This window comes from Electrona antarctica (genome assembly GCF_951216825.1).
Source record: "Electrona antarctica genome assembly, chromosome: 17".
In the NCBI taxonomy this organism is placed as follows: Eukaryota; Metazoa; Chordata; class Actinopteri; order Myctophiformes; family Myctophidae; genus Electrona; species Electrona antarctica.
Window position 1 is genome coordinate 38,874,169 of NC_136798.1, and position 19,660 is coordinate 38,893,828.

Here is a 19,660-nt window from a genome sequence, read left to right on the forward strand (position 1 = left end):
GCATGATAGTTACAGTATATATATATATTTATGGGTAATTTGTGTTGTTTAAAATAGCCAATCTGCAAGCTCATCGCGATGCTTGCGCATTCGTTGTTTTCAAAGTTTCAAAGTATAGGGCTTAAATTGTTAGGTATGTTTTGTAATAATAACCTAACTCCAATAAGTAACTTCAATAAGTAACTTCAGTTTTCAAATTGTAGTGTATTGAAACAGTATTGTGAAACAGGACATACTAACGTTAGCTGAGTGCTGGCAGGTGGTGTGTGCGTGTGTGTGTGTGTGCACAATGCAACAGTGCACGTGAATGAAGTGGCGATCCCAGCAGATTCCAGCAGTAAAGTATACCTCCCCTGACTGCATGGGAAGCTCATCATATCACAGTCATCAGAATGTATACAGCAGCTCTGTGTGGATGGAGAGCAGACTGCTACACTGCTGCATCTACACCAAACACTAGAGGTAGGTTCATCACACTGGGAGCATATTATACTACTACTAAACTAAAGCATGCTGTCGCTGTGTTTCATTCACCAGTGGCGGAGAAAGGCAGTGGTTTTCAACCCTTTTCATATCCAAGGTCCATTATTTATTTGGCATTGTAGCCAAATTGTATCAAATGGACAAGTAAGGGTCCATTTGGTTTCATTTTACACCCTCAAGATTGAGTTAAATCTATAAGGGTCCATTTGGTTATACCAACTCTCCATCATTTAGCATGGGGACCACCAGGAATCCCCTCAAGGACCACTGGTGGTCCCCGGACCACTGGTTGAAAACCACTGGGGAAATGGTACTCGTATGTCCTTGCTGTTGGGCAGAAACCTCTTAAAGGGGCATTCCACTCATTTTCAACATTTTACTATGTCATTAATGTACCTTAGAGCTGTTGTGTGGAAATAATAAAAAAGTTCCCCCATTCTGTGTTTCCTAGAACTAGAGGTCTGAAAGAAATCCTTAACATGGTGAAACACATCTTGATGATGTCATCAAGATGTGTTTCACCATGTTAATGATTTTTTCCATAATTACAGTTCTAGGAAACACAAAATGGGGGGACTTTTTTATTATTTCCACACAACAGCTCTAAGGTACATTAATGACATAGTGAAATGTTGAAAATGGGTGGTTTTCCCCTTTAACAACTTGCTTGATCACACTCCACTACAGTGTCACACAAAAGCATCAAAAGTAGGAGATCCACATAAGCTCCGTTATGTAGATTTGCCACTTTTGCTACTTTTGAATTCGAATGCTGAAAAGTAACTTGTTTTGGTGTGAGGTTTCCACGTGACAGAGATGTCGATATTTTCTTTACTTAAAGGTGCTTGTGTAAGGGAAACTGGAACTGTTTTGTTGTTTTATTTGTTTTAAAGCTCCATATTGTGACAGTAATCGCTATCAAATGTTTGCTCAGTGACATGGGTCTCTCCAGCTCTTAAAACAGAACATTCAAGTTCAGGTGGGCTCAAATTTCATCCAATTAATTATAAAGGAATGCCCTACTTCATCATACAAGAGTGTCACACCAAATTACTGGAAATAGCAGATCTACAAGCTCAGTTGTGAGCTTGTAGATCTGCTATTCTCACTGTAAACACTAAACAGTAGAGCTGCACTGCGCAGTCCAGCTGCGTGGCGAACGACAGATTACATCCCAGATGCTCGATGGATTTGGATTTGCTTGGCAATGCTTCTAGCATTCATAAAATCTCACTGAAAGTGATACGCTATTGTCTGCGACTGTAGTTGTCGTTATAGTTGTGGTGTTAAACGAAAATGACATCTTTATAATTGAGCAGCTGAGACGAATTCCACACTAATTATCCATAATGTATAAATGATGGATAAGGAAGGGGTCGGGACAGCTAGGCCTTTTTGGGGAGGGGTCAGAATAAATTACGGACTTAGACTTATATTCGCCTCAACTGCTCAATTATGGTTCCCATGCTTACTGTAAAGGACCACTTCACCACTTTTCAACCTATGCCCACTGCAGCCCTCCTATGAGACACAGACTGAGTAGAAAATAAATGGTGCCATTTTATCATGATTATTACTGAGGAATTTAATGCTTGTTGTGAATGACCCCTTTAGCTTGTGTTCCAGTTACAAATGTGTCTGCTTTGTTTCATCACTTCCAATTTCACTTGTCTATCCTGTAGTCCTCTCTCCTGATGGGACGTAATTTAAATCCCGGCCCCAAAAAATAAAATAAAATAGAACTGGAGAGAGTGTTACTGAATAAACACCATAGGAATACTCACTCACTTTACAGCCCCTTATAGGTTTTAACATCAACACAGTGTTAAAACACATGCAGCCTGAGTATTATCAATACAAAACGATGAACTTGAAATGTGAACTGTGATGTTGAAAAGTGTAAGGGCCGTCCACAGCGAACACTAGAACTATAAATATATAGCTTTTAAACCATAATTTGAACTCAAGCGGTGGTGAACGATACAGTTATATTTATCAATGAGATGAAGTGCTTGGTGTGGAAGAGTGTAAAGCCCAAACCACACCAAAGGGTCGGGTTGGGACAAAACCGTTTTAAGGTAAAACACACGAATGCAAGGTCTACCTTAAAAACCGTGGCTTGGGCTAAGACTCTGCAAACTTGTAATGTGTTTTGTACATTACAAATCTATATAACCTCCACTGGACCATGCATTATGAAAACATCACATCCATGTTGTTAATGATGATACATGTACCTGTATGTAACAGTCCAAAGTATCATCATTCATTAACAATCACACAACATAATATTACACATCACAGCTTTTCACACAATAGAGATTTCGCCCAAGACATTTTACAATACTCTATGTATAATAATCAATGGTGGAAAGTAACTAAGTACATCTGCTTAAGAACACATTTGTTGTATTATTTACTTTACTGCGGTATTTCCAATGTTCAATATGTTTTACTTACTATATTATTACAAAACATACACTAACCACTTCAGCCCGATATACTTTGGCAATTTGAAAATTGTCGACTTAGAAGTTCACAACGTGTCACATTGCAACACGTTGCATTTACTTCTACTAAAGTATATTTTGATGCCAATACCTTGATTTTCACTTGAAGTGAAGTTTGAATACATGACTTTCACAGAGGATTGCTCAAGTAAAACCCTCAAGTAAAAAAATATATAAAATATATATAATAGTAAATGTGGAGAACCGGCTAGCAGTGACGTTGGACTGGGTTCAGCTCAGGCCTGGCGTGCGTGCCGTGCGACCCAGTTGGCGTACATTCATCCAGGTGTCATCTTACTGAGCATATGTATCCACATAAACACTGACTGAGCCATGCTGGCCTGGTATAAATAGAGACGGAGGTAGATTCCTCCCGGTTATTGAATCTGTTTATGTGTCTGTCCCACTTTATTCGACCCCAACACTTTTGTTTTATCGCTTGATTCAATTATTTAGATATTTGTTATTCAGTTTATCAAACTCACCCATTCAACTCAGACCCCACTTCAACCATGTTAGACCTGTGGAAAATCTGCGTCCCTCATGCTTCTGGTGACCGATAATGTCCTTCTATTCTTTTTAATAATGTTTATCCCACGATTTTGCAACCCATTTTTTCACCCAGTGTCAATTATCTAATGTAATCGCGGGCGCTACACTTCCTCTGCCAACCTGGGGGGGCAGCGGACTGACCTCATGCTTCCTTCTATGCATGAGGAGTGTTTCTTTTCACCTGACGGGTGGGAATTTCCTTCTAATGTCCTTCTGATAAATGTTACTCATTAAAAACACACATCCCTGCTTATGGTGACTGATATTGTCCTTCTAATGAATGTTAGATTTAGATGATTTTAGATTAGGCATTATTATACATTTGAAAACCTTAAATGGAACATTCTGCACAATTATTACTTTTACGTTTGTTACTTTTTAAGTACATTTCAAAGCCAATACTTTTGTACTTTTACTCAAGTAAATGTTGAATTTCAACTTTTACGTGTAGCAGTGGGCGGCAGTGGCTCAGTGGCTCAGTGGCCCGTAGAGCTACTAGATGGGAACCATGAGGTTCCCAGTTCAATCCCCGGGCTCCCACAGAGTTAGTGTCGAAGTGTCCTTGAGCAAGTCTCTGAACCCCTAATTGCTCCCGATGTGCAGGTTGGTGCCTTGCATGGTTTCCTCCGGCATCGGTGTGTGAAGGGGTGAATGTAATGCACAATGTCTGGAAAAGCGCCTTGGATAAAGGCGCTATATAAATGCACCATTTACCGTTTAACCCATTCTGGGCGTGAACCCCTTTTGGTGTTTCAAGCATTATGTTATACTTTAGCTATTGAAAAATAGCAGATCTACAAGCTCATAGCGCGGCACCGAGTGCCGCGCTACAAGCTTGTAGGTCTACTATTTTAGAAAAATCGTGAAAATGCGGCACAAATCTTTGAATATATGTTTTCATAACGAAAGAGGGGTTTCTGGAATAACATATTTTCAGATGGGGGTCGGCGGCCAATTTCATATCATTTTTGGGGTCCTTGACATGAAATATTGAGCACCACTGATACAGAAACTACAGAAAGACATTTTTTTAATTTGATGTAAAAACATTGAGCACTAAATTTCCACCACTGTACATGTGTTTTCTTCCAGTCCAGTGTCGGCAGCATCATGGACCCAGACGACTACAGCGTGTACAGCCACCTGTCTGATGACGAGCTGCTGCAGCTGGCCATAGAGCGCAGCCTCGTCGACAAGCGCCGCGCCCCTGGGCGGTCGTCAACCAATCAAACGCTCCGTGGCAGCACAGAGAGGAATCCTCCGAGCCCCGGACCTAGCACACACGACGGCGGCGGCCCGTCGTCGCCGACCAATCGAACGCTCGTACATCCGCCGCTGAACCCCGACGTCCCTCTGCGCTCCGGCGGCCACCACTCCCTCACCTCAACCTCACCGCACTTTGTCTTCAAGAAACTCAAAAAGTAGGTATAACCAGTCGATTGATCCATCGGTCGATTGATCGATCAATCAATCAATCAATCAGTAAATGTATGGTTTGAGTTTTACAGGAGTTCACCCCCCATATTTTTTTCTATAAATTACACACTGATTTTCCTTTTTCTTTTAAAGCAAGGGGTGTGTAACTGATATGAAATAAGTTATTTTGTGGGTGAACTTTACTCCTTTAAACATAGATACTGTCTACTTACTGGATTGTCGACGCAAACAAGGAAAGGTCAGTTTGCACATCTCCGTCCGTGGTAACAGAATTAACGTTGTCTTCTCAACCAGAGTGTGTGACACCTCCTCCGCGAAGGTCTTAATTCCGAGACACATTTTAATCATTTTGACGTCATCACCTTTCATTGTGCGACCCATCGTTTTTGACCTGACTTTAGCAATTAAATTAACACTGGGAAAGCATCGGTGTCATCGTCATTGTATGACCAAATGTGGCAAAGACGATGTTACTTGTACCACCAGTGGCGTGCACAGACATTTAGAGGGGCAGGTGCTCAAGTTAAAAAAGGGCACCTTGTGCAGCGCGTGGAACCGGCCGGTTGCCTTAATCCATTTTGGGCGGGAACCCCTTTTGGTGTTAGCATTATGTTATGCTTTAGCTATTGAAGGGCTATTGAAGGGTTTTTTTTTTTTTCAAAAGGGCACATTGCCAAAAGGGCAGGGGGTGCTCTAGCACCCCCTAGTGTCTATCTGTGCACGCCACTGCCAAATGTGGCAAAGACGATGTTTCTTGTACCACTGAAGGTGTGTGTGCGTGTGTGCTTGCGCGCGTGCGTACGTGTGTGCGTCAGAGAGCTCACCCACCTGCAGGGCATCATGAGGAGTGGCGACGCCGCGGCGTTGGCGTGCCTGGTGACGAGGAACTGCAGCTCTCTGACGGAACCCAACGACGAGGGCTGGATCTCTCTGCACGAAGCGGCCTTCTACGGAGCTCTGCCCTGTCTGAACATACTTACTACAGGTAAAGATACTAAGGAGCTGTGCCCTGTCTGAACATACTCACTACAGGTATAGATACTATGGAGCTCTACCCTGTCTGAACATACTCACTACAGGTATAGATACTATGGAGCTGTGCCCTGTGAAGTGTGAACATACTAACTACAGGTATAGATACTATGGAGCTGTGCCCTGTCTGAACATACTCACTACAGGTATAGATACTATGGAGCTCTGCCCTGTCTGAACATACTGACTATAAGGTATAGATACTATGGAGCTGTGCCCTGTCTGAACATACTCACTACAGGTATAGATACTATGGAGCTGTGCCCTGTCTGAACATACTCACTACAGGTATATAGATACTATGGAGCTGTGCCCTGTCTGAACATACTCACTACAGGTATATAGATACTATGGAGCTGTGCCCTGTCTGAACATACTCACTACAGGTATAGATACTATGGAGCTGTGCCCTGTCTGAACATACTCACTACAGGTATAGATACTATGGAGCTGTGCCCTGTCTGAACATACTCACTACAGGTATATAGATACTATGGAGCTGTGCCCTGTGAACATACTCACTACAGGTATATAGATACTATGGAGCTGTGCCCTGTCTGAACATACTCACTACAGGTATAGATACTATGGAGCTGTGCCCTGTCTGAACATACTGACTATAAGGTATAGATACTATGGAGCTGTGCCCTGTCTGAACATACTCACTATAAGGTATATATACTATGGAGCTCTGCCCTGTCTGAACATACTGACTATAAGGTATAGATACTATGGAGCTGTGCCCTGTCTGAACATACTCACTACAGGTATAGATACTATGGAGCTCTGCCCTGTCTGAACATACTGACTATAAGGTATAGATACTATGGAGCTGTGCCCTGTCTGAACATACTCACTACAGGTATAGATACTATGGAGCTGTGCCCTGTCTGAACATACTCACTACAGGTATATAGATACTATGGAGCTGTGCCCTGTGAACATACTCACTACAGGTATATAGATACTATGGAGCTCTGCCCTGTCTGAACATACTCACTACAGGTATAGATACTATGGAGCTGTGCCCTGTGAACATACTCACTATAAGGTATAGATACTATGGAGCTCTGCCCTGTCTGAACATACTCACTATAAGGTATATACTATGGAGCTGTGCCCTGTCTGAACATACTCACTACAGGTATAGATACTATGGAGCTGTGCCCTTTCTGAACATACTCACTACAGGCAGGGCTGGACTGGGACAAAAATTCGGCCCGGTCATTTTCGCGTGAATTTGGCCCAGACCGGCCCACCACAACCAGCGCGCAGATAGCAGAAACTCTACCACCCACTCCGTCGAGGCACACACAAACAAACAAGCCCTAATACCACCACTTTTACAGAACAACATAAATGATACAAACCAACAGACAACTACACAACCCTTTGTAGAGGGTTTATTTGTCACTCACTGATACAGGTACAGTGAAATTATCATGATAGTACTGGCAGAATGGCAGCACGCCCGGATCTTTCCTGGTGGCCTGCCACCTATTGGCCTGCCTGCCTGTCAAAAATAAAAATAAAAACTCTTTTTTTTTTGTTTCTTTTTTAGGTATAGATACTATGGAGCTGTGCCCTGTCTGAACATACTCACTACAGGTATATAGATACTATGGAGCTGTGCCTTGCAGGGACATGCAAAGATTGTTAGAGAGGCAGGGGCTGACATCCCGTAAGAGGCGGGCACTTTTGGACAAAAATAGCGAAAATAGCAGATCTACAAGCTCACAACACGTCGCAGCGCGACGAGAGCTCGTTGATCAGCTATTTTCGTGGTGCAACCCAGCACTCTTTAGCTAGTGTTCTATACTGTGTCTATATCATTCATTCATTCATTCATTCATAATTAAGTTGTATCTACAAGGAAGTACTTCGAAAAAAGGGTGTCAAGATAGCACATGACCCCTCTCATCCACTCTGCAGGGAGTTCGAAATACTTCCCCCTGGTAGACGGTACAAAGTACCAAAAGCTAACATCTTTAGTGCCACTGAGGCACTAAAATGATACCATGTCTCGCTAGATTCGTTTTTTTTAATGTATTTGCCACTGTTGTCCTGCATTTGTACCATGAAAGTGTTGTTGTTGTTGTTGCTGTTTTGTTTTTGCTGTTGTTGAGACCGAAGACAAATTCCACACGTGGACAATAAATGAAACATTCATTCATTCATTCATTCATTCATTCATTCGTTCGTTCGTTCGTTCGTTCGTTCGTGCGTGCGTGCGTGCGTGCGTGCGTGCGTGCGTGCGTTCGTTCGTTCGTTCGTTCGTTCGTTCGTTCGTGCGTGCGTGCGTGCGTGCGTGCGTGCGTGCGTGCGTGCGTGCGTGCGTGCGTGCGTGCGTGCGTGCGTGCGTGCGTGCGTGCGTGCGTGCGTGCGTTCGTTCGTTCGTTCGTTCGTTCGTTCGTGCGTGCGTGCGTGCGTGCGTTCGTTCGTTCATTCATTCATTCATTCATTCATTCATTCATGCATGCATGCATGCATTCATTCATTCATTCATTCATTCATTCATTCATGCATTCATGCATTCATTCATTCATTCATTCATTCATTCATTCATTCATGCATTCATTCATTCATTCATTCATGCATTCATTCATTCATTCATGCATGCATTCATTCATTCATTCATTCATTCATTCATGCATGCATGCATTCATTCATTCATTCATTCATTAATTCATGCATGCATTCATTCATTCATTCATTCATTCATTCATTCATTCATGCATGCATGCATTCATTCATTCATTCATTCATTCATTCATTCATCCATCCATTCATCCATCCATCCATTCATTCATTCATCCATCCATCCATCCATCCATCAATTCATTCATTCATTCATTCATTCATTCATTCATTCATTCATGCATTCATTCATTCATTCATTCATTCATGCATGCATGCATTCATTCATTCATTCATTCATTCATTCATTCATTCATTCATTCATTCATGCATTCATTCATTCATTCATTCATTCATTCATTCATTCATTCATTCATTCATTCATCCATTCATTCATTCATTCATTCATCCATCCATCCATCCACATTGTTTCCTCCTCCCCGTACACTGCAGCTTACCCCAGCCTGGTCAACAAACGCACCATCCAGGGCCAGACACCGCTGGCCTTGGCCACTGCTTATGAGCGCGTGGCATGTGTGGCGTTACTGCTGGAGCGAGGAGCCGACCCCAACATCACCAACACGGACCGGGAGACGCCCCTGTTCACAGGTAGGCATTAACCCATTTTGGGGCGGGAACCCCTTTTGGTGTTAGCATTATGTTATGCTTTAGCTATTGAAAAATAGCAGATCTACAAGCTCATAGCGCGCCACTCGAGCTTGTAGGTCTGCTATTTTTGAAAAATCGAAGAACCGCTGACATAGAAACATAGCTTTTTCAGAAAACTGTCAGGATGTAGAAGACATTTTTAGAATCTGATCTCAGGTCAAAATGGGTTAAAGGCAAGGCAAGGCAAGGCACATTTATTTATACAGCAGGCCTATGGCAAATTTCAACAAGAAGGCAATTCCACGTGCTTTACACAAAACATCAAGCAAACTACTTGAGTATTTCCAATTTACTTCTACTTCACTACATCATGTCAGATGCAAATATTGTACTTTTACCTCACTACTGTACGTTTATTTGAAAACTTTAGTTACTTGTTACTTTGATTATTAAATACTCAATTACAAAACATTCACTTTCACACTTCAACCCTATATGCATTTCGACCATTTGAAAAATTTGAAGACACAAAAATATATAGGTATTTATATTTGTATTATTGCAAGAACGATGACTTTCATTATAGAATTGTTAAATTGTAACTTTCCAGGCATCGTTCTGCCTAACGATGATGTCACTGGAAGTAGTTTCTGAACTGCCCACAGCCCTCCTATGAGACACGGATCGAGTACAGAATTGTTATTTTATCATGAGGTTCAACTATATGAAGATAGGTTGAAGAAAAAGTCCTTTTAGTAAAACAATTGAGTATACTTTTTTCCCACGACTCTTTCTTTGTGTCTCAGCGTGTGAGAGTTCTAACATCCACGCGGTGGAGCTGCTGCTGCGCGCGGGAGCGTGCGTGAACGTGGTGTGCGTCCAGGGCAACACTCCGCTGCACGAGGCGGCGCGGCTCGACGCCCTGGACATCTGCGGCCGGCTGCTGGCGGCCGGCGCCCGCCTGCACGCCGCCAACGTCTACGGGATACGACCGCTGTTCACCGCCGCGCAGCACGGCTACGCCAGGGTCGTCCGCTTCCTCGCGGAAAAAGGTTTGTTGTGCAAAAATAAATGATACGTAGCCTGCGGAGTTAGTTCAGTCAGATATACTCGAGGGGTTTCAATCCGTGTTCAAGGGCGCATTCATATACTCAAGGGGTTAATATGCTGCATTACTATGTGGGTGTATTCAGTGTGTGCAAGACCCACATGTCATTCGCTGATGTGGCAGTCAGCTGACCAATTGGGCGGGCTACTTAAGCTCACTAGACTGCATCAAAGATGGTTTATGTATGAAGATGGGCCATCTTCATTGGATCCACTAGAGGCTAAATGGTACACAAAGCCTACAAATGGTCTCCTAAATATAGTAGGCGTGGTTTGCTTCTCCCCGACCTCCACCCACCCCCCCCCCTGACAACAACACTGTTTCCACACTCAGTCTAGTAGGTGGCGGTAATGCACCATTTAGGTTTGCCGACCACCATGAAACCCGATAGAAGAAGAAGACAACAACACTGACAAGTCATTTAACAAAGTACATTGAAAACAACTGACAAGGTGTACTTTTGAAATAGTCGTTTTAGTTTCTCGAAGACCTCCAACCATATAAATTCATGATTTGGATCTATCTCATTAAAAAGTCTCTCCCTAATAGAGTTGTAGAATGGACAATAAAAAATTCCTTTAGATCACACAGACTACATAATCTATCCTCCTCAACCGTGCCTACATATCTGCCTGTCTCAATATGCAGACCAAGTATGCCAGCTCTAATTTGGGCACATAAGGATCATTTCTAATCGTTTTAAATATGTCCATTCATTTCACATTATAATATTCACATATTATCATCTTAAATATGGGGTCAGAGCCCCCTATGTGTTGTCCGTGAAATTGCAGATGGACAGAGAGAGGCTTCCGGACTCATCTCAAATCTCACGAGAGTTTGTTGCTGGGATAAAGAAATGTCATTAACAAAGTCGATTTTCTCCTGATTTGTCTCGCTAAAAGAAGCCATTTTACTATGAATATTTTGTAAATATTGTGTGCCTTGTGATGATTGGGTCCAGTATTTAGGTCAGTGACCATGGAGTTAAGGAATGGTTCAGATGCTGTGTTCACGTTCATTCTCCCATTGGAAATGAATAGACTCCAACATTCTTCCCGTCTCCTAATAATGTTACCGCCCACCTCACGCAGATACGGGAAGTAAGCAAAGTTGGCCTCTCTTGCTAATTCTCCTCTTGGACTGCATTCTCTTCCTGCCTTCCTTCTGCTATGGTTCCTGGTTGTTATGTGATGTTTGCTCCCACCACCACCCCAGCACCACCGGTGGGCTCTGTTATTTATGTTCCCCATGTTTTTTTTTGTTATCTATCTCCCTGCTCTTAATGTTTAATGATGGTTTTTGATTGTGCCGAGCAGGGAGAAAAATGTAGCAGAGCCGAACGCCAAGATAAAATATTATATGCACACTTGTATTCTCATTCTATAATAAATATTGGTTAAATCTATTCGTGAGTTGTCTGACTGAATTATAATTATTGGAAAAAATGACCGGACAATATAAGCATTGCTTCTCTCTGTCCCTTCTTGAACAAAACATTGTTGTGAATTGTTATTGTGTTGATTTGTACTTTTTTATGTTCAAGATAAATAAAGATCAAATCAAAAACCACAACAAAATGAAGAGTATCTTCATTTTGGGTATCTAAATAGGCTTAATTTCCAGTGTGAAGAGGTGAGTGCTAGAGGGTGAAGTGGGGTCTGAAGATGCTGGGGAAATACCTATACGCTGTTGAGTGTCTAAAAAAACGGAAGTGCTGGAATTTTGGCGGAAGCGGGGGAAAAAAACAACTTCCAGGGCCCAGGGGAAGTTCACATGCCGGAAGCCCTGTCTTTCTAGACACTCTCTGCCTTAGATGAGTAAAGCTGTGAGATAATGTAAAATAATAGAGCACCGAAGTCTGACGTCACTTTCAGTAGAGGGCACCAACACACATGTTTATAGGTTTTTTATTTGTATTGAAATCTCCATAGGGCGATTTTATGTCGCTTCATATAAGAACTGTGTTTGAAAAATAAACCGACCACCCCGGCGTTTCTGTCAGGGGAGTGGCTGTGCGTCGTTAATGATGTCCATTCATATTTGATACAGCCAGTTTCTAGAGAAATGGAATTAATGTGACAGCAAAAGCCTTGAAAAAGTTGAAACTAAGATTCCTCGTTGACGTAAGCTCAGCTGGTGGTGACTCGACTCGTACTAACCACGATACATTATATATCAATAAAAAAAATAAAAAAATAAACGTAATTAACGTTCAGTTTCTGTTGTGCGACGGGCTGCGGGCAGAAGCAGCCTACCCGAAAATGTAGTCTCTGGGTTGTTTGGCTCGTTTCTAACGCTTATTTTGTTACTCTTTGGGTATATTTGTACATTTCCACCTTCAGTCGATGCTTCATATCCATATGAGGGAAAAGGCCGGGGTGATCGGTTTATTTTTCAAACACAGTTCTTATATGAAGCGACATAAAATCGCCCTATGGAGATTTCAATACAAATAAAAAACCTATAAACCTGTGTGTTGGTGCCCTCTACTGAAAGTGACGTCAGGACTTCGGTGCTCTATGTAGGTCTACCGTTTGGGAGCCAGGAGGAAGCAGAGTTTGGGAATGCGTGGAGGAGCGTCCCAAACTCTCCACGATGAGCATAATGATGTGCTCACATAATGGAGATCTCTGTATCTGTCAGTCCATGTCCCTGTTGTCACGGTTCAATGTGTTCTATGTTGTGTGTCCAGGGGCTGATATTAACGGCGCTGCAGCTGACGGTGCAACGCCGCTCTATGAAGCGTGCAAGAATGGTCACGTGTCCACCGTGGAGGTGCTGCTGTCTCTCAAAGCAGACGGCAACAGATCCACCAAGTCTGGTCTTCTGCCCATCCATGTGGCTGTGCAGAAAGCTCACACACGGTGAGACTGAGAACACTTCTTTTTTCTACACACAGTGGTTCTCAAAGTGCGATCCAGGGACCCCCCAGGGGTTCTTTGAGGTGAGGTGGTTTCCATGGGGGTTCCCCTGCAACCTACTACTGCTGCACCTCATGTCCAACCCTAATTCTAATTCAAATTCCTGTGACTATTCATGATTTATTTTTTGTCTTTTTGACCTGTTTCGCTCCATGTTTTATGTTTATCAATTTCCCTTTCTGAAAACTATGAAATGAATGATGGAGCTCGCACAAAAACACAATTTCACCCGCCTTCTTGATGTGACAATAACGTTTATACTGAGTCAGATTCAGATTTTTGTACAGGAGATAAATCACACTTTCTGTTTTCCTGTGGTTTTTGTCTGCGTTTCTTTCCCCTCAGCGTTGTGTCCCTGCTGATTCCCGTCACCAGCCGGAGCATGATCACCGGCAGTGGCATCAGCCCGCTGCACATCGCCGCGGACCTCAACTGCGATGACATAATAGAAGTTCTCCTGGAGGCGGGATTTGACCCCAACTGCCAGCTGTCTAAAGAGCGGTGCGTCTACGAGGACAAACGCAGCACGGCGCTCTACTTCTCCGTCTACAACAGCAACCTGGAAGCTGCCGAGATCTTGATGGAGGCTGGAGCCAACCCCAACCTGGACCTGTTCAACCCCCTGCTGGTTTCCGTCAGGAGAGGTTCTATGGAGATGGCGTCCCTCCTCCTGAAGCACGGAGCTGACGTGAACGCCTCCATCTCCACCCAGCCCTCTGCGTTTCCCTCTGCGGTGCTCCTTAGCATGGACCACCTCCCCATGCTCAAACTGCTGCTGGACCACGGCTGCAACGCTCGCTCCTGTTTCTCGTGCGTCCACGACAGCGAGACCCTGCATCCCACGCCGACGCCGAGTGAAGAGCAGAGGGCCACGAGTCGTGCTGCTCCGCAGAGACGTCTGCAGGTGAGACCGGCGTTGTGTTTTCTATTCAAGCTCAATTATGTGAAAAAGAAAACAGAAAACACATCGTTTTGATTGTTGTCATTTAGGATCTATCAGACGTTCTTATCCAGAGATACGTATAAATAATCCCCCTGTGGCATTTAGGCTGTTCACACAGAGATGTTTTTAGGTGTATCCGCAAAAGTATTTTAATTTGGGGGGGGGGGGGGGGGGGGGGTTGTGATATTCTGCGTCATGCTTGCACGGATAAATCTGTAGTATCACAGGAGCAGAGTCACAGCCAAACTGTTACTGAACGCACTGAACATTGCAATACATTATTATCCCTGACAAAAGTTGTGATAATGCCAGCCGTTGGTCGGAGGAGACTCCATGAAGTAGACCACAGAGTACAAGTACATTTTAGGCTTTTTATTCACCTTGAAAAGTGCAGTGCAAGTCGGTGACAAAGTACAAAAAATAAATAATACTTCCAATAAAACAAAATGAACACTTGAAAACTATATACACTCAAGCGACAAGCAGGAACTGTTACAGGCTTTTCCCTGGCTTGCAGTTCTCCCCTGTTGCCTCTCACCTATAAGTGAGACTGAACTGCCTCCACCTGCAGCAATCCTGCTCTTAAAGAGGTGGGGCAAACCATCCTCTAATCAGTAAGTGATAATTAACTCACCACACAGCTAACTAAAGTCTACGAGTAATCTTCCACACTAGAGGAATATTAAATATACGACCACTGAACTATATGTCACCCAATTCATTTAGAGAACCTAACATAAATAAGACCAAACATAATACAAACATGAACAAACACCCCTCCTCCTCTACAATACTTGGCACCCTCCAATCCAGAGAGGCGTGCCAGCAATGCAGAGGGTGACAAACAAACAGCAACTTCAGGGTCAATAAATACAAATATAAACATATTTAAAACTCTTTCAATCATTGTGTTAATTACTAAAAATTTAATTTCTACAATATATGAACCGTAACTTCCAATCCAGCTGGTTTGTCAATGATCAAGTTGACTTAGCTGTGTGTGCAAGGTCCTTGATATTGTCTAGGGCAGGGGTTCTCAACGTTTTTGGCCGGGGACCCCCGGAAATGCTTTGGCAATGTCTCGGGACCCCCGCCCCGCCCCCTCCCGACCCCCAATATAAATTGACTGCTACAAGAACCTTAAACCATTTTGGGCGGGAACCCCTTTTGGTGTTTTAAGCATTGTTATAATTTAGCTATTTAAAAATAGCAGATCTACAAGCTCATAGCGCGCCACCGAGTGGCGCGCTACGAGCTTGTAGGTCTGCTATTTTTGAAAAATCGTATTTTTTTTTGAAAATAATTTGGGGACCCCCTAAAATAATTTGGCGACCCCCCGAGGGGTCGCGACCCACGGGTTGAGAACCCCTGGTCTAGGGCACGGGCTGCCCCGTGACAAAGGTGTTTTCACCGTGTCCCCTATACCTATAGAGCAGTGGTAACCAACCTTTTGAAGCCCAAGAGCCCATTTTATTCCCAATTGTAAGCCATGATCTACCACTAAAATAGGCTATGTTTAAAAAAACACTTTGACAGGCTCAATGCATGTGCACACAAACACTATACAAAATATTAATATCATGACGGCGCCAGGCGCAGGAAATGATTCTCAATGCATTTTTCCCCATAGACATTTCCAAAAGTATTTATTTAAAGAAGGTTACGCTGCGGACAAAGCCAACTCGAGTTGTGACAAATCATGACAATAAACACAATATTTTTTTTCTTCTTTCTAATTCTTTGTTCGACCCAAAAAAATGTTTTGTCATGATTTGTCACAACTCGAGTTGGCTTTGTACGATGCTTAAAAGGTCTTTAAATAAATACTTTTTGAAAAGTCTATGAGGAAAATGAACGGGGAATCATTTCCTGGGCCCTGGTAAGGGGCGGGACTGCAACGCTCTATAGCTTCCCTCACAAAAAACATGCAGCAATCCTGGTCTCTAAACTGCCTCCCCCTGGTCAGCCAGGGCGCCTGATGGAGGGGAAAGGAACTGGTTGGAATATCCACACGCTATACGTCCAACCGGGGAAAATCCCCCCTGTCAGGTGAAAAGAAGAAGTGGCTTGGACTCCTCATGCATAGAAGGAAGCATGAGGTCAGTACGTTGCTCTCCCCAGGTTGGCAGAGAGTGTAGCACCCAGGATTACATTAGATGATTGACATTGGGTGAATAAAATGGGTTACAAGAATTGTGAGATAACATTTAGAGGGGGGAAAAAAGTAATCCCGCCACTCAAACAAATATTAAATCGTTCAGTGGGAGCACGCCTTCAGGCTTACACTGCGTTTTCCATCCTGTCTATCCTGTGTAGTTCTGTGACGCTGTGTCCAAGCCGTCCATCAGCTCTTGGGGTCTTGTGGGACCTCTCATTTCTCTGCTGTTAAACTACGTCAGCCACGTCAGGCTGTGTTCCAGACTGATGGAACATCTGGTCTCCTCTCCACTCTGGACCGAAATCAAGATCAAAGCAGGTACAGTATACGTTTATTATCTGGTCTCCAATGAGAGAGACAGTTTAGGAGAGACATACAGTAGGATAGATCAGAGAGAGACCGTGTCATCAGGCTGGTCTTGGACCTGTACTGTTGCACAAGGCATGCCCAACGCCTGTCATCAGGCTGGTCTTGGACCTGTGCTTTAAAGCCTACCACCTGTGGAAGTGTCATCAGGCTGGTCTTGGATCTGTGCTTGAAAGCCTACCACCTGTGGAAGTGTCTTGTTGTTCACCTGGAGGTAGTTGACACACGCTGATAGTCTGCTGCACCTCAATATCACACAAGTAAGTCAGTTGTCATGGAAACAACTACAACAACAATTCACCCACTGTTTTACACCTGTTAACTTGTGACAATAAAAATGATTCTGACACAGCTGAGAGGGAGAGACAGACAGGAGGACAGCTGAGAGAGAGAGAGAGAGAGAGACAGTTTAGGAGAGACAGACAGTACTAGTAGGACAGCTGAGAGAGAGAGACAGTGTAGGAGAGACAGACAGGACAGCTGATAGAGAGACAGTGTAGGAGAGACAGACAGGACAGCTGAGAGAGAGAGAGAGAGAGAGAGAGAGAGAGAGAGAGAGAGAGAGAGAGAGAGAGAGACAGTGTAGGAGAGACAAACACGACAGCTGATAGAGAGAGACAGTGTATAGGCGGGACAGATAGTAGGACAGCTGAAGAGACACAGTAGAAGTGATTCTAGATCAGCTGGGTACATGCAATTCTGAGATGTTCCTGGCCCTAGTTAAAATTATATCATATATGACTGTGTGTGTGTGTGTGTGTGTGTGTGTGTGTGTGTGTGTGTGTGTGTGTGTGTGTGTGTGTGTGTGTGTGTGTGTGTGTGTGTGTGTGTGTGTGTGCGTGCGCGTGCGCGTGTGCGTGTGCGTGTGCGCGCACCCACGTGCGTGTGTTACAGTGCCTCCTCATCCTCTCATGCAGCTGTGCAGACTGAGGATCAGACATCTGGTTGGTGCTGGCAGGTTAAAGCTCCTCAGGGATTTAGATCTTCCTTCCAGACTCATCAAGTTCCTCTGCTATGAAGATGAAAGTTGTTCGCTGGACCTGGACACTTGACCGTACAAGCTCGCAACTCGTCACAACTCAACACGTTGTGGGCTTGTAGATCGGCTATACTTTTGGCGAAGAGATTTGGTGCAGGGGGGAAAAAGTGGTCCAAGTACAGAGCCAACTCAGGTCTGTTTTATTAAAGCGGCGCTATATCACGAATACAATAAAACGCATGACATCATCATTAAGTTATCCGGGGAACGCCTACTGAGTGGCAAAAAAATATGTAGATCATTTGTTTGGTTTTATTGATTCAGTGGTGCGAGGCTGCGAGCGAGGGGAGACATACAGGCAGGGAGAGGGAAATGCTTATCTCAGTGATGCATGGGAGGAGCCCATCGATACTTTAGATTAGAGCACATTAGAGACGTCATCAAAATATTAGCTAATCCGATAACCCGATTACTCCCTTTTTTGGATGTCAACAGGCTCTTTAAGTCTCAGAAAGACTAGCTTCTTTATGATGTACATATTATGTGTGCCTTCTTCTGCTTATTTGCACATGTGTCACTGCTGCTAAAGATAGAAAGATACAGGGTCATAGACCATTTAAATTGTGTTTATTTGGCTAGAGTGTATTTCAAACGCTTTTGTATAATATGGTTTCTTTGTACCTTTGTACCAGCCCACTTAATTTATAGGATGCTCTGATTTAGGACACACTCACCTCAGTCACCTGCACGTGTGCTTTCCTTCTGTTTCATGACCTGAATACCTCAGTGCAGGGGTTTTCATATCAAGGTCCAGAGCCACGGACCACCATTGGACCCAACACTATTATTTTGAATATTTTGTTATCGTTGGATAAGATGTTGTCCACAATTGGCATGCTGTATTGATGTGTTACCATTGGAAAGATAAATGTTGATCAAAATAACAATCTTCTACATTCTCTAATAGAGCGTCGCAGTCCCGCCTCCTACCCTGGACCAGGAAATGAAACCCAATGCATTTTCCTCATAGACATTTCTTAAAGTATTTATTTAAAGACTGTTACGCCGCGGACAAAGCCAACTCGAGTCGTGACAACTCATGACAACACAAACAATATTTTGGACCAAACAAATAATTAGAAAGAAGAAGAAAACGGCAGGTTACAACACTTTTTTTGTTTTTTTTCTTCTTTGTAATTATTTGTTTGGTCCAAAATATTGTTTGTGTTGTCATGAGTTGTCACGACTCGAGTTGGCTTTGTCCGCGGCGTAACCATCTTTAAATAAATACTTTAAGAAATGTCTATGGGAAAAATGCATTGGGTTTCATTTCCTGGTCCAGGGTAGGAGGCGGGACTGCGACGCTCTATTGTGTAGATCTCTTGTAAATCAAGTAATGCAGATGTTTAACACTAATTTAACTCTTGAGAGTGTAAAATGAAACCAAATGGACCCTTATGGGTCCATTTGGTTTCATTTTACACTCGCAAGAGTTAAAGACCTATAAGGGTCCATTTGGTTACGAACTCTCCATCATTTAACTGGGGACCACCTGGAACGACCACTGGGGGTCCCCGGACCACTGGTTGAAAACCACTGCCTTAGTGGTCCAAAGGTTGGTGAATAAATGTACATCGCATCGTGGCTACGAGTTGTACAGCCTCTTCTTTTATCTTCAGTCTTTTTGCACCGTGGTCTGCAGAACCTTGTCAAGGCTACCTGGAGCACTCCGGAAATATAAGGACACAATAATGAGACAGAGACAACAACAGACTGACGTATGAGAGATGTAAAAGTATTTGAATACTGGAGCCAGACGTACATATCGCAATGGGACACTCTGGCCTGACTGTTCAACAATTTACTCACAGCGTATATATACCCACCAAAACACAGTTGTGCCACAGCCAGGGCTGGATCAA

The 19,660-nt window shown here is 43.4% G+C and overlaps 1 protein-coding gene across 1 annotated transcript in view; it reads left to right on the plus strand.

The window, feature by feature from the left end:
- The first annotated feature begins 417 nt into the window (after positions 1–417).
- Positions 418–19,660, plus strand: part of LOC306941109 (uncharacterized protein) — a 62,306-nt gene continuing 43,063 nt past the window's right edge. The window contains exons 1-9 of the mRNA XM_079526424.1: positions 418–462; positions 4,638–4,966; positions 5,798–5,967; positions 9,105–9,260; positions 10,067–10,312; positions 13,064–13,235; positions 13,638–14,196; positions 16,552–16,711; positions 17,654–17,807. Of these exons, the coding sequence (XP_079382550.1) occupies positions 4,656–4,966; positions 5,798–5,967; positions 9,105–9,260; positions 10,067–10,312; positions 13,064–13,235; positions 13,638–14,196; positions 16,552–16,711; positions 17,654–17,807 (1,928 nt within the window). The 5' untranslated portion in view covers positions 418–462; positions 4,638–4,655. The remainder of the gene's footprint in view (positions 463–4,637; positions 4,967–5,797; positions 5,968–9,104; positions 9,261–10,066; positions 10,313–13,063; positions 13,236–13,637; positions 14,197–16,551; positions 16,712–17,653; positions 17,808–19,660) is intronic.